The sequence below is a fragment of the Dasypus novemcinctus genome, chromosome 2 (assembly GCF_030445035.2).
Source record: "Dasypus novemcinctus isolate mDasNov1 chromosome 2, mDasNov1.1.hap2, whole genome shotgun sequence".
Classification (NCBI taxonomy): Eukaryota; Metazoa; Chordata; class Mammalia; order Cingulata; family Dasypodidae; genus Dasypus; species Dasypus novemcinctus.
The window spans coordinates 91,218,441-91,233,169 of record NC_080674.1 but is presented as its reverse complement, the minus strand read 5'-3'; the positions used below and the strand labels follow the sequence as shown (position 1 = coordinate 91,233,169).

Sequence of the window (14,729 nt, the reverse complement as noted above, 5' to 3'; positions counted from 1 at the left end):
AAAAAAAATGGAATGGGAGAAGAAATTGAAAATGTATATACTTTATTCCTTAAATGAGGTTTCATTCCATAGGAAATTTTGACCCTCTCCCCTTAAAAAATCTGTAATTTTTTCACTGGACATTACTATTTCACAACTTCTTAAAATTAGATTGTGAGTCTACTGCCCTTTACTCTAATTTTCTATTTATTAAAATTCATAATCCATAAAATTGGTATTTTTCCTCCTAAAAATGCATTTTTTTTTAAGTCCAAGATGATTAAATTTGTCTATTCATTCCACATTGGAAATTAATCTGTTTGACTTTGAGGCTGTGTAACTAATGCTCATCAGATGGGGGATGTCCAAAAATAAGTGAATATTTCTGATACAGTGAGACACTGGGATTTTCAGATATTGCTGCGGTCGTAATCAAAGCTGTGCTGATTTCTTGGAGCTTGGGCACTTTGAGAAAGGAAATAAATCACTCTCACCCAACAACTAATAATGTACTAATGTTGTATGATTGTTTATTTCTAAAAGTAAACAAAAGTGTGTTTTTATATAATTCTATATTTTAAGTTTGCAGAAAGTTTGTATTATATTTATCAGATTGTGCAGGGTGCTATCCACATTTAGCATTATGAAATTATATCCACATACCACTTCAACCAATGGGCGTTGCTTTGATGAAATATCCATATTTCAAGGGAAGACAGGCATTTGGAATCAAATGATATCGTTTAAAATTTTTTGCATTATACTGTATTCTCAGTACTTTGAAGTACTTATAATTTTCAGAAAATTTTATAATGTGAAATTGGAAAAACAGGTTTACTCAGTGAATTTATGAAATTGAAATACAGCCAACTAAATTGTTACAAATGAGTGTGATTCTGTTTTTCATTTGAGCATCACAACCTCATAACTGAATATGTTATTACTCCCATTTTACAGATGAGGAAACTGAGGTTTGGTAAACCATGACTTGACCAAGTTCATACCACCAGTGAGAGGCAGAGAGCTGGAGGACTCATCCTCCACATAACTTTCCTAGCTCCCTCCTTGATTTGGGTCTTTCCTCATCTGTCGTATTAAAGAACTCTTCTCAGGCAGCACTATCCACCCAGTGCCCACCCCTGCCTATGCCTACTCATTCACCAGCAGGCTCATTCAAGGTGGTATTTTTTATTTTTTATTTTTTTTATTTTATTATTTTTTAAAGATTTATTTTTATTCCCCCCCCCCCCCCCCCCAGTGTTCTTGTCTGCTTCTGTTGTTGTCAGCGGCACGGAAATCTGTGTCTCTTTGTTGTTGCGTCATCTTGTTGTGTCAGCTCTCCATGTGTGCAGCGCCATTCCTGGGCACTCTGAACTTTCTTTCACCCTGGGCGGCTCTCCTTACAGGGCAAACTCCTTGTGCGTGGGGCTCCCCTACTTGGGGGACACCCCTGTGTGGCACGGCACTCCTTGTGCACATCAGCTCCACGTGGGTGAAGGAGGCCCTGGGTTTGAACCGCAGACCTCCCATGTGGTAGACGGACTCCCTACCCACTGGGCCAAGTCCGCTTCCCGAGGTGGTATTTTTTTATAGCACGTCTCTGTCCAAGATCACTGTAGTGGTGCTCTTGTTTCTTGTCTCTTTGTTCTTTTAGAACATAAACTTCATGAAGACTAGAACCTTCTTTGTTTTGTTCACAGTGGTATCCCTGGCACCAAACATCAAGATTTATGCATTTTACATCCTCTGTGACTGTCTAACGACCAAACTTTCTCAATGACATCTGTGATATTAAGTGTCATGATCTCAGCTCATGCGATCTGATGATGGCAATTTAGGCAGGATTTGAATACCCACATAGTCCAAGCTAGAGTTTAGTGTGAAATCTATGATAAGAATGCACCAAATATATTACGTGCAGTTCATCTGTTTGGAAACCTATTACAGGATGTCTGCTGCCTGCATGTGACTTCGTCTTACTCTGCCACTTAACTCACACCTTTTCTGCCCACCACCCCTGACAAAAGTTCTTAAGTATTAAAGCTGTGTGTTACATGGTTCAACCATGTTTTACAGTGAGAGACAGTCATATAAAGTCCTCTTGTGCTGGAGCACTGCACAGATAAAGGGAGGATATAGTTTTGAGAGGAATGCTATAACTACAAAGTGCATCCTGAAGGCCATTTAGCTCACAATGAAGGTCTGTGTTTTAAAATAGCACTATAACAAAGTAACTACAGAGTTTTGGCAAGGGCTTCAACTATTTATAGAACTAAGTAAGGCATAGTAAATAGCGGCCACAGTATGCATTTCTCCCTTGCCATAACCCCAAACTTTTAAGAAACACTCTAATTATATTTTTCTACTTAAAAAAAAAAAAATCATAGTAGCCATTATCAGTTTAACCATACGGAAGCTCAGGCTGAGATTTCTCTTTTAAATGCATAGTTTTGATTTTCAACAGCTGCACTGGGTCTTTAATCATATATTATCTTTATGAAGCCTTTTTCTAACATATGTTAATTGGCTGTTTTCTGTGACAAATTATGAGCTCTTACTTTGATGAGGTTCAATTGCAATCATGTTGGAGTCGAGTACGTAGAGTTTCCACCCCTGCTGGCTCCTCGAACCACTACAAACATCCGCACGTCACCGCAGTGCTGAGTAATGGCAGGATTTGGGCTGGCTGATTTCGCTACAGATTTTTTTTCCACAGGATATTTTCAGCTTCTTTGTACTAAATCTGTTGCAGGGTTTGCCCTTTTTAGCAGAAGCATGCTCTAAAATTAACATCAAATCGTATTGGAGAGCACCATAATACATTAAAAAATATTTTATGATACAGCACCCCTGCATCTGTTTTGCTTTATTAAAATTTTAGTATATTTATTGCACATTTTTCTAAAAGTCAGTCAGTTGTGACTTGGTAAGTATTTTTCTAAATCATCAGCATTTTTTAACAAATATATTTAAATTTTCTTCTTTTGAAGCAGGGGTTCTTAACAAGGGGTCTGTGAGCCTGAATTTAAATTTAAAAAAAAAATTTATGCTTGTGGGGACATGTTGGTGTAGGTATGATATATTTATTAAGTAATACACAGGATAGTGTGGACTTCATAAGGGATCTCTGGTTTTCACTTGATTGGCAAATGAGTCCATGGAACAAAAAAGTTTAGGAGCCCCTATTTTGAGGGGAGGAACAGTTATTTTGAGTAGATATTCAAGTATATATTTAGGTATTATAAAGAAAATATACATGCTGATTTTTTCTAGATATTCCCAAATATATGAACATGTTAAAAAATTCCATTGTTGTTACATCTCTTGGTCAAGTACTAAAACGAGAACATGCTCCATCAAGACTAATGACCTATAAGATTTGCAACATCTATTCCAGCTCTCTATCTTAACGTCAGTTTTTAATGTACAGTTAGGATGAACAGATATATTCTAATCCATCTGCTCTGAGAGCTGTGACAGTCTGCATCAGATACCAACAGATGATCAGTGATAGCTATAATTAGAATAAATATAAAAATACAGTGCATTTGTTTGTTTTCGTGGGAAGGCAGTCAGTGTAATTGATTAAGGCCTTCAGAAACTCTGTCAAACAGCAGTCATATTGGGATTAATTTAACTATGTTTCTGCTTTAACATCCACGGTAAAGGACTCCGTGTAAACTCTGGTTCTCCAAAGCCATAACTAGGGGTCAAATTTCCATACAGGTATTAGAGTTTAAAATAAGAGGAGCCAGATGTGCATAGGAACTACTCTTCCTCATGAGGCTGTTTTTAATCAGTCATTTCCCTGGAGTAGCACACAATCAGTGAGCTCTAAATCCTGAGGCTACCTGCGCTCATAGGAAGGCCTGGAAACATCATTACAGAACTTACAATTGAGCATATGTGAAAAAATTAGAGCAGAAATTAAGGGTAAGAAAGGTTAACTTCAGAATTCTTACTCTGGTACTCCTTTTTTTTTAGAGGAAGATAAAGAGATAACTTCAAATGTTTAAAAAGGAATATGAACCCTAACTTCTAAATGCATATATGCTCTTCATTTAAAAGAATCATTGTAAACAAGCCAAATAAAAAGTTATCAATTTATGTTATCCAGAACTGTGCAGTTGTATTATTTTGAGAAGATACATATGTGTCGAGTTCAGCATGAATAACTAAATGTCAAGATTTTCTTTTACATTAAGACCACTGCAGCTAGAGAGAAAGGCTTCAGAGTCCTGTGTGAAACTTAAGTGTGGCTGCAGAGTCAATTGATACACTGCATCTTGAGTTACTGTACACAAGGAAATTCAGTTCCACTTGATAAGACATGTATTTAATTGGCTTTAAGAAAATAAATGAAGGTGAAGAACGATGTATAAATGACTCAAAGAACTTGGCACTTGACTGTATGGAAGCCCGTGAGCCATGTGGTTTAATTGGGGGCAAATTGATATCGTTTAATGATTGCTGTCAGAAAATCAGATTTAATTCTCCATATGAGAAGACCATGGTGGGATAGAGCTAAAACAAATTGTCATCAGAGGTTTGAGATGAACAAAGCCTTAATTAGGTCGATTAGGGTGCTGTAAAAGTAATGAAAAGAAATAAAACAATTGATGAATCACTGGGTTCCATGTTGAGCCCCATGTAATAGTAATATCAAATATCGACATTTTATGAGATACTATTCTGGTATTTTGAAGATATATATCTGTGTGATGTTTTTATGTAAACTTTCTGAATTTCTAAAGTTTAGCTTCTAAACTAAAACTTCCAAAGTTTTTTCAGTAGACAAAACTAAAGGCATTCAATGTAAACAGCAGATGATTTTTCAAGCATTTTACACTTAAGTGCACAATGAAAACGTTTCTTCCTACACCAAGGTCATCTTTAAATCTTACATAAGTTGGGAAATTAAAATAACAAAAGCAAGTTATTTTCAAGGACATAATTATCAGTCTTTTCCCTTTTTGTTTGAATACGGACTAAAACAAAGCCTTTACTTAGAATGTCCCTTTAATCATGGATATTACAGTCTTAATATTATTGTGATTATTTACTGGCAAAATACTGAAAACTACTCAGGTATCCTCAAATTTACTCTTCTTGTTTCATCAACACATTAGAAAAGACTAGAATGTGTTTCCATTTTTCCTTTAGTTGCCGTACTGCAGAAAATTTTCTCTCTACACATGTGCTTACACACACACACACACACACACACGGTATCAATCCATAGAGCTGAAAAATATGTCTACCACATACAGGCTTTTGAAAGAAAATTTGTAGAATATTTCCGTTTTAACAACGAAATATGATATATCAAAGATTAAGAAAATAATGTAACAGGATCATGAGATGCCTGGGAATTCAAATTTTGTTATAATAAGATGAAAATGTATAATGGCAACATCTCCCACTTCAAGCTTAGCTTACTTTGAAGGCTGACAATTTCATATTTCATGGATGTTTGGTGTTGTGTAGTGCTTAACTTGCTTTTGTTCAATAACAGCAACAAAAAATCCAGCTGCATGTGCTTATTGAGAGGTTACAGCTGGGGAACAGAACACAATCTGTGATGCTAAATAGTAGCTCTTGCTTTGTGATGAAGACAGTGAGGCTTTACCTTTGTAATAAGCCCTGCCGCATCACTAAGTGGCCTTTGAAAGAAAATGTGGTGGCTTGCACTATTGTAAAAAGTTAAGAAAAATAAAGACATGCTAGAACCCTGAATTAATTACTTAATTTGATGTGGAAAGACTAAAAACCATGTGGTTGAAAAGCACAAGGCTTTTGACATATTTAGACCATTTGGAGTTTATTTTGGCACATGGAATGGAGAATGCTGTTTTAGCTGCAGTGTGAAAAAAATGTCCAAGGCAAAATACACCATGGATAACTGTGACATTAGGGGAGCTGTGCTTTCCTCGTGTTTATTAAGTTGGTTATAATATAATACAGTTGTTAAAAGATATGTGACTCCTAAATTCTGGAACTGTGTAAATAAAATGAGTTATGTCAGTGATAATGGCAGGTTAGGCCCACCTATTAAATTAATTGCAGGGGTTTTCAAAACGAGTTCCTTTTTAGCCTTATTATATTTCTGACATACATTTCATCTCCTTTTGTCCTTGGGGAAAGATATTAAAGTAGGACTAGAAACATTAATGTAGTGTTTTAGGCAGCTGTGGTCATTGGGAAAATTGATATATTTCCCCAGTTATTTCTACTTTTGCAGCCTGAAGCTCTTCCATGGCTGATATTTAGGAGAACTTCTTAATTTTTATACCACTGTAAATTTTTGTCTTCATTTAGTGATTATTTTTAAAAGATAAATGAAGCATTACCTGGTAGAAGTTGCTCATCATTAGCTTTGCGAAGTGAGATCTTCACGGTATATGAAAGACTATCATTCAATTCATAGCCTTACCATATGGCTTTCAGTTTATGCCTCAAAACTAAAGCAATCATACAAGTCGTAGGTCTTGTTCCCAGTAATGCGAATACCCGGCTCTTCACATATTGTACTGCACTTAATTATCATATCCATCCTGGCAATTGAATAAGAATTTTCCCAATTCTTGTAGGGCAAAGAAAAAAAGTTCCAAGGGATTAAACAATTAGTCTGTAGCCACCCAGATGCTAAGTATCAAGCTAGCATCCAAACCCTGAGCTTCCTAACTCTTAAATCGGCTCGGCTTCTACTTCTCAGTAATAATTATTCTTATTCCACATGCGAAATGCTATATAATAAGGTGACAAAGAATTGAGGTTGTCAATCTGCTTCTGTATAAAAAACAAAAATAGGAAACTTTTCTTAATAGTAGTCATTAAAAATAGCAAACGAATGAATACTTCAGCCGAGAGATGAAGAATCTTAGTCATTTATGTTAATCAACTAATTGTTATTAAGCTTCAACTATGTGCCTGGCCCTGGAGTAGTTGTTGGGAATACAAAGGTGAAACAAAATGGACTTGGCATCTGCCCTTAGGGGACCCAGAGGTATTAAGGAAGACAGGTAAACATGTAGTACTACCCTGTTTCAACTATGGCAAGTACAAGGGAGAAAGATGTGGTACTGTGAGACCTTTTGATAGGGGGATTTGATGTGGTCAGGAGGGCAGGGCGTGTTTCCTAAAAAGGTAAAACTGGAGCAGAGACAAAGAAAGAAAAAGTTAAGAAGGAAAGGAGGAACATTTCAGGCAGAATGTGGTAAGCTGGGTCATGGCAGGTGGGAAGAATGGAAAAATGGCCAACATTATTGGTTGTTTGTATATGTGGTATGGCTTCACTGAGACTTGAAGATGACTCCAAAATTCACCATATACACTAAAATTGGAATAGATTGGAAAAATAACTTCATGTTTGGTGTGATGGTATTTATCCAGTGTGAAATAATGGCTGTTTTTAAATTATCCTTATAGGATGAGTCTTGGCCCTCTGGTTCAGTTGATACTCATAGCTAGGGTGATACAACATTTGACATGATGGGTGGTAAGCTTAGAGAGAAATGGAATGACTTTAATGACCTATGAACTATTCCCCGACTGATAAGGCATCATGTAGTCAGGCACCAATAAGAATAATTGCTCAGTTACTTCTTTTTGAACTTCAGAAGAGCTATTAAGGGGGAAAAAGTAAAAGTTCTACTTGTTCCTTTTAACCAAAATATAGTTATACACTATTTCTGTTTTTCAAACAAATTATAAAGTAAAACGTTAAATGCGTCTAAATTGCACCATAAGGAACAAAGTTTTCCACTTAAAATGATGATGAGGGGAGACGATGTGGCTCAAGCAGTGGAGCATCTGCTTCCCACATGGGAGGTCCTGGGTTCAGATCCATTGCCTCCTCAAAACAAAGACAAACAACAAGCAATCAAATGAAAAAAACCAACTCAGAGAAGCCGAGTGGCTCAGTGGTTGAGCACCGTCTTCCCATTTACAACATCCCGGGCTTAATCCCCGACCCTGGTACCTCAAAAAAAAAAGATAATGAATCATTTAAATGTTTGAATTAGTAATACTAGACTTGCAGCAACTGGACTTATGATTATTTTTGTCCCTTACTGAGTGTCCAGCTTGTATTTATTATACCATTTTACTTACGTGGTATATAGTCTATGCTCAATTTTTAGCCATAAGTTTTTACATTTTACAAAACAATATCTGACGATGTTAGTGTTAGCTAAAATGTGAGTCAATGAAAGAATTCCTTGCTAATATGAGAAAAACAATTCTTTCTTTGCAAATTGACATATATTTTAATGTTTCATCATGATTCATAGACTGTTTTTATTTAAGTAACTCACTGTGCCTTATTGTAGCAAAATACATGCTTTTGCAAAGATAAATTTAGCAGAGGAGAATTAATTTCTTCCCACATCTTTTAATGTGGCATGGCAGTCTCACTCTAAGATCAAAACACATAACTGAAGGTTATGTTTAATTTCTAAATCAAAGTGTTGTGGGAAGATGATTGAAATCGGAAGATGACTCAGATTCACTTGATATGTGGTTTTCTTCCTACAGAAACCTTATGGTAGACTGCCATTTCCATGTTAGAAAGAATCTAATAGTGATGAAATTAAAATAAATAGTTTGACTATATACTGAAAGTTTATGTTCGTACCTTGGTTCTTAATCTGCATTTTTTAAAGAACTTTGAAAACTTCAATAATATCACAATCTTTCTCCCTCCTCCCATTTCTTTTTTTTTTAATTGTGTGTGTGGAGGGGAGGAGTAATCAATGATTTTATCAACAAACTTTGACTTTTTTGATAATTTTTGCTATTTGATTTTTCCCCCAAAAGTAATAACTTACACATTTTGATGCTCTGTATACGTAGAACTCTACATGTGCTGCAAAGGGGAAATTAACATTATATGGCTACAGAAGGTATGTAAGATGATTTTTTGTAAGACATGATACTTTTTAAGTACTTATTGCGATATATGTGCTACTGCACCATAGTGAACTTTTCTTATTTTTATTTCTTAAAGCAGTCATACAGAATACTAAACCTAGAGCTGAAATGGATTTTTCTCAGGTGTTTTAAAAATAGAAGTTAAAAATTTTGTCCCCTGGTCTGGATTTTCCTCACTGTCCCTTATCTGAACCTCTCAAAGGCCTCTTTCCGTGTGGGGTGTCACAGCACAGCACACTCAGACGGTTCTGCTCAGAGAAGGAAGTGGAGAGTTTTGGTTCCCATTTTACACTTCTGGAACAGTTTAGGGAAGGAAGCACCTTTACACCTTTTATTGTTCGTGGTTGCTGACATCATATCCTTCCCTGACCAGTCTGTGCGTGTTTCCTGCCATTCTGTCAAGATTCTTCTGGGTTACTGGGAGGGATTTGTAAGAGGGAGGGAGGGAGGAAGAGAAAAAGAGAGAGGGAGGGAGTCAAAGGGGGGAAGGGAGAGGAGAAGGGGAGGTACGTGTCACACTCAAGGGAACTTGTTTGTAAATGAGAGAAGCCCGGGTGGGAGAAGGATCTTTAGCATCTGTCCAGAAGAAATTCTTCATTGCACTTGCATCTCAAACAAGTTTTCCTTCATCTGTCTGCTAATGCCAAACTCAAAATTGTACAGAAGCCTGCCATAATGAAGTTCCCCTTTTTAGTAAGCAGCCTGATTTTATTTTTCTTATCTTTAGGTTAGCCGGGGGTGGGGGTGAATGCAGAAGCCTGTAACTATAGAATGTAACTCTGGTAGAGCATTTTTTTTCTTTTTGTTTTTAAATTACTGATTGTTTATATATAACTCTGTCATTTTCCAAGAGTGCCTCTTTTAAGTGGAAAGAAGTAGTAGCAAAGCTGCTGGAATTATTTTAAGCTTATGGTTGATTGTACATAATGAAAATTCTCAGCAGGAAATTCTACTACATGTAGTTTAGTTGTTATATTCTTTTTTTTTTTTTTTCATATACATACAAAACAGTTTTACAGATTACTGCAGTTATATAATCTTTCTTCATCTCAGGCCTCCTACAACTTAATACTTGAAACAGACCATACAGTATGTTTTTGCATAAAAACCAGGTTAGAGAAATAGCTATGCTAGGGTAACAACTAGTAGGCTATTGGTGACCTTCCTAATTCTTTTAATTTTTACTGACAGCCTTGAAATGTGGTGACCCATAATCAAATGTTTTATGCCACCCTGTTTCATGACACGTTTTACTTCATGGAAACTATCATCTCAGTCTCATCATCATCACGTATTGTTCTACAAGAATATTTAGTAATACCAAATTTTGCATTATATAAATGTCTATGTATATGCAAAAGGAACCTGTTTTTGCAGAAAACAAAAAAGTTCAATTTTATTGAAATTTAAACTTGCTTCTTGCAGTTCCTTAACTCTTTCAAATAGGAAAATATATTCATTGATATTTTTATCAATTATTTTGCTTATATGTGTATTCTTTCGTGCAAAATATTTCCCATCGTGTTTTAAGAATTGAAAAAAAGAAACACAAAACCCTTGCCCTTCCCTAATTTTTAAAAAGTGCCTCCTGTTACAAAGTCATGAAATACAGTGGTGATATGGAGGAACTCTTCTAAGTTTAGTTCATCAGGAACGCTCTATGACTTTCTGAGGAGACTTTTCCTGCTTGTTTGGTTACTTGTATTTTGAGATCAGGATGAGTAGACGTTCTCATCTTCTCTGCCTTGTCAACCGCACTCTAATCTGTTCACGCTGACCTTCCACCTTAAAGTGAATAAGCGTTTAGACTGGTGTAGCCCTGTAAGCTGATAGTACCACGAGTCTCAGCCAAATGAAAGGAAAGGAAATTGTCCCGTATGCATTTGCTGTGAATTCATGGATTGGCTTTTCTGTGATAGAGAAAGCCAGTTTGTCTCTTTGGGGTCTTGCTTGGGAAATACCATTCTAACATGCTGCTTGTTGCTTCTGAGGTAAGACTATAGGAAACGCAAGAAAGTTGTCCAGTTGAGTGATAATTAAGGCAATTTCTAAAAATAGTTGAGAAGTGTTTGGCAACAGTGAATATATGATGCAGTTGTGCTTTGTGGATTTTTCATATTTTAATGTGATTTTAATATATCTTATATTAATAACTATACATTTACATCTAATTTTATGTGTACTTGTCAAATGTGTGGTACTTATATCTCCTTGCAACTTTTGAACTACTTCCAAATTTTTAAAATATTGCTGGACTAATAGTGTTTGGTGAGTGCTGTGTGGTTATGATGCTCCTCAACATATATATTTCTCAGAGGTAGAACTGAGCTGCGGATTAATAGAAAGGTATTTGGCACAAAAGAATGGATAGTCTTAGTATTTAAGCAATGCTTAATCCACCAGAACTAATTATATCATAATAGCTCTTGCAATTAGATAATCACAGAAAACTTAAATTAAAAAAAAAAATTACTCAAGGTGATAGAAATTTAGAAATTAAAGAAATCCAAAGACAGCTGATGATCAGACCATGTGTACAACAGCTTTCCTGTTCCAATAACTTTGAATTGGAGCCAAATAATCTATTAAATAGCCAGGACATTGGCTTAATGTTACATAATACATGTGGGAATTTATCAGGTCGCTTGTCAGGCACCAACTAAAATAAACAGGGAAATTCTGAGCAAGTAGTTGTATTCATTGACATAAAATGGGATGGAATAATTGAAGCTGCTGAAGAAGCCGTTGTAGGATGCTTTCTTGTTAATTTCCACATTTCACAGCAGTTCACTTTCATTATGTTAAAATATTTTCAGATATAACTTTTTAAAAAGTAAAATGTATACTTTTAATGTTCTGGGTTCCTTGGGTTTATCTTAGGACATGGATAATATTTCTTTCATTTTAATTCATGACCTAAAGTTATCTAGTGTAAAATAGCAAGTTTCTGTAATTTTGTATCACTCTCCAAAGGGAAATGATGCTTTTTAAAAAATATTTAAATTTAGAGGACTGCTAGCTTATTGTAAAAAGCATGCATGGTTACAAACGGAAAAGTACTCTTATTTTTGTACCATTTATTTTCTATCAATGATTATCTTTTTCAGTTCTTTATTCATATAGCTTAAGTGCTTTCAAAGAAAAAAGATCATAGTGCTGATAGATGCTTGTTATGTAAGATTAAATGTCCCATATTATTTTACAGTGTTCTCCTAACAGTGATTTTTAAAAATAAGATTAAAAGATTCAGATTTAAATTAGTTGACATTTCCATGTATCAAATAACACTTTCATAATAGTCCATCCTATTTGCATAACGAGGGACGTTATCACCTCTGCTGTCAAAACACAAGATTGTTTTCCCTTCAGAAATGAATTAGCTGCCCTATTTAGCATACACAGGTACATAAAGGTTCATTAACTCTCTGATTTAGGTAATTTTTCATAACCGAAGGTTGAAAATAGTCACCTAATTTCATTAAAAAATATTAAGAAACTGTTTGCAAAAGATACATTTCAAGAAAGCATAGTTTTCATTTCAATGACTTGCTTAAATTACTTATTTTAATTATAAAAACAATCCATTTCTATTTGTTAAGCCCCTGCATCTGACAGACTGTGTACTTTTAATAAATATTTGTTTTTGTTTATTTTATTGGTTTACTTCCATATAGTTTATTTTCTTTATAAAACTAGACTGTGATAATTGTCATGAAACTGGTTTGTTCTTCTATTGGTATTTAATTTTTCTTTTTTTGTTTAGCAGGAATGAATGCAGGAATTTGAGAACTGAGCTGTGCAAGTGCTGAAGAAGGAGATTTGTTTGGAGGAAACAGGGAAGAGAAAGAAAAGGAAGGAAAAAATACATAATTTCAGGGACGAGAGAGAGAAGAAAAACGGGGACTATGGGGAGAAAAAAGATTCAGATTACGAGGATTATGGATGAACGTAACAGACAAGTGAGTACAGTGAACTTTTCTTTGTATCATTAGTTACATGGACTATTTATTACATTCTCCCCAATATGTTAAGGGTACAGAAAACAGTTCCAACTCACAAACAGCTATTCAACATAATTAAGAGAAATTTTAGTGAATTAAATGTGGACAGTTTAAGTAAAGGGAAAAAATTACCTTCTCTGTTAGAAATAGTTTACACATTGATGATTATTCATTTCTTCAACTTGAATTTTAAATGGGAGCTATACTTGCGTAACATGAATAGCTTAATAATTAAGAGGTAATAAGTATAACATTGCTGCATTGCATGCATCATCAAACAAAAATATTCTTGCGTTCATGGGTAAATTTATAATATAGACCAAATATCCTGTGTACAAATTATTTTCATTCTATTCACAATAAAAGGGACTTTGAAATATATCCAGACATTTTAATATTGTGCTGATGACAACAGCAAACTCACTTAAAATATTAGAAACTTAAAACATAAAAGGCAAGAACTATTAACTAATTTGTACTATTTTCTTTAAAACCATAAATAGTATAAATATAGATGCAGATGATGTTATGTATTTTTTCCTAGAACTCCAGTGATAACGTCTGTGTGATGCATTTAGCTGAAGATTTTACACATCCAAATGCTCTATTCAGCAGTAAAGTCTTGTATATCACAGATGTCTGTGATTTGACTATTTTTCTTTGCACTTGAGGCAAGTGGACTTAGGTGATGTAAAGATAGCTGAGTGGTTTGCAAACATCCTAATGTTAACTATCAAATAGGGATCCTTAAGAGAAGTTCCAGTGCTGCTGTTTCATTTCAAATAGATACTAGAACCTGACAGAATAGGCATCACTGGCAGCGAAAGAGAAGACTGTTTGCCAATTGTGCATTTATACTGGGGAAAGTTAAGAGGACAGGCTGAGGGTTGCCCTACTAGACTGTAATTCTCCCCAAGTAAAGCTACTCTCTCTCCCCCTATTGTAGTTTTTTTTAATTTTCTTGGCCCTGTAAGTGAAACTGGAACTAATTAGTTTTTTTAAAAATTAATGTTGCTGTATGTGTAGATTATGATAAATAGAAATTATTTATGCCATCAAAGTCCATATGCCATTCAGAAGTAAAGCTTTTAATTGCTTGGTTTTCAAGATTGCACTCCTTTAAGTTATTACATATTTTAAGGTATGCCTGACTTGAACTATTTTTAGCTAAATATTGAGCTAAAGGGCATATAATACTAAGATTTATGATGGATTCCTTCCATATTTTCCCTACACATTGCTTGTTGCTGTAGGTTAAGCCATTAAGCCAAAGAGCTATCATTCTGTCAATATAAAACTACAGTATTTTTCATTGGTGTATAGCTTGAAATTGGAATTAAGGCAGAAATATTGAATATCATGTATCATTGACCATTTAGACTTCGTTATTTGGACTTGAACCTATTGATATGAATTCACAATTAACATTTCGTTAATAATGCCAGGTAATTTTAAGTTCATGAGATTTGTTGTATTTCATTTCACTTAAAAAGAGAAAAGAAACTTTTAAAAAAAAATTTCATGAGCTTTCATTATACTTTATAAAGGAACATAAAATTCACACAGGGATGTGAGAATTTTAGCACCAACTTTGCAGCTAGTAATGGAACATCTTTCTTGATTTAAATGTAGTTGCATGTACAATTGATGTTACATCAGCCATGCTAGAAGTAATGATAACTTTAGGAGAAGAAAAACTGTTTAAATTCAGTTTAGTTTGACTCATTTTTTTAAATCCTGGAAATGAATTCCTTGATTTCATTCTGTTAAACTTAAGGTCTGCTTATTCTTTTCTCCATTCTTTTATCTAGGAACATT

General features: G+C 34.7%; 1 protein-coding gene across 44 annotated transcripts in view; it reads left to right on the top strand.

The window, feature by feature from the left end:
• Nucleotides 1–14,729, top strand: part of MEF2C (myocyte enhancer factor 2C) — a 150,089-nt gene that overhangs the window by 45,224 nt on the left and 90,136 nt on the right. For 16 of the 44 annotated variants that reach the window (XM_071208969.1, XM_071208934.1, XM_058275922.1 and 13 more), the window contains exon 2: nucleotides 12,677–12,869. In XM_071208969.1, coding sequence (XP_071065070.1) covers nucleotides 12,816–12,869 — 54 coding nt within the window. In that variant the 5' untranslated portion in view covers nucleotides 12,677–12,815. Of the gene's footprint in view, nucleotides 1–9,333; nucleotides 10,902–12,673; nucleotides 12,870–14,729 lie in introns of those variants that run through there. The other 28 variants (XM_012529867.4, XM_058275751.2, XM_058275888.2 and 25 more) reach the window with 12 other exon arrangements.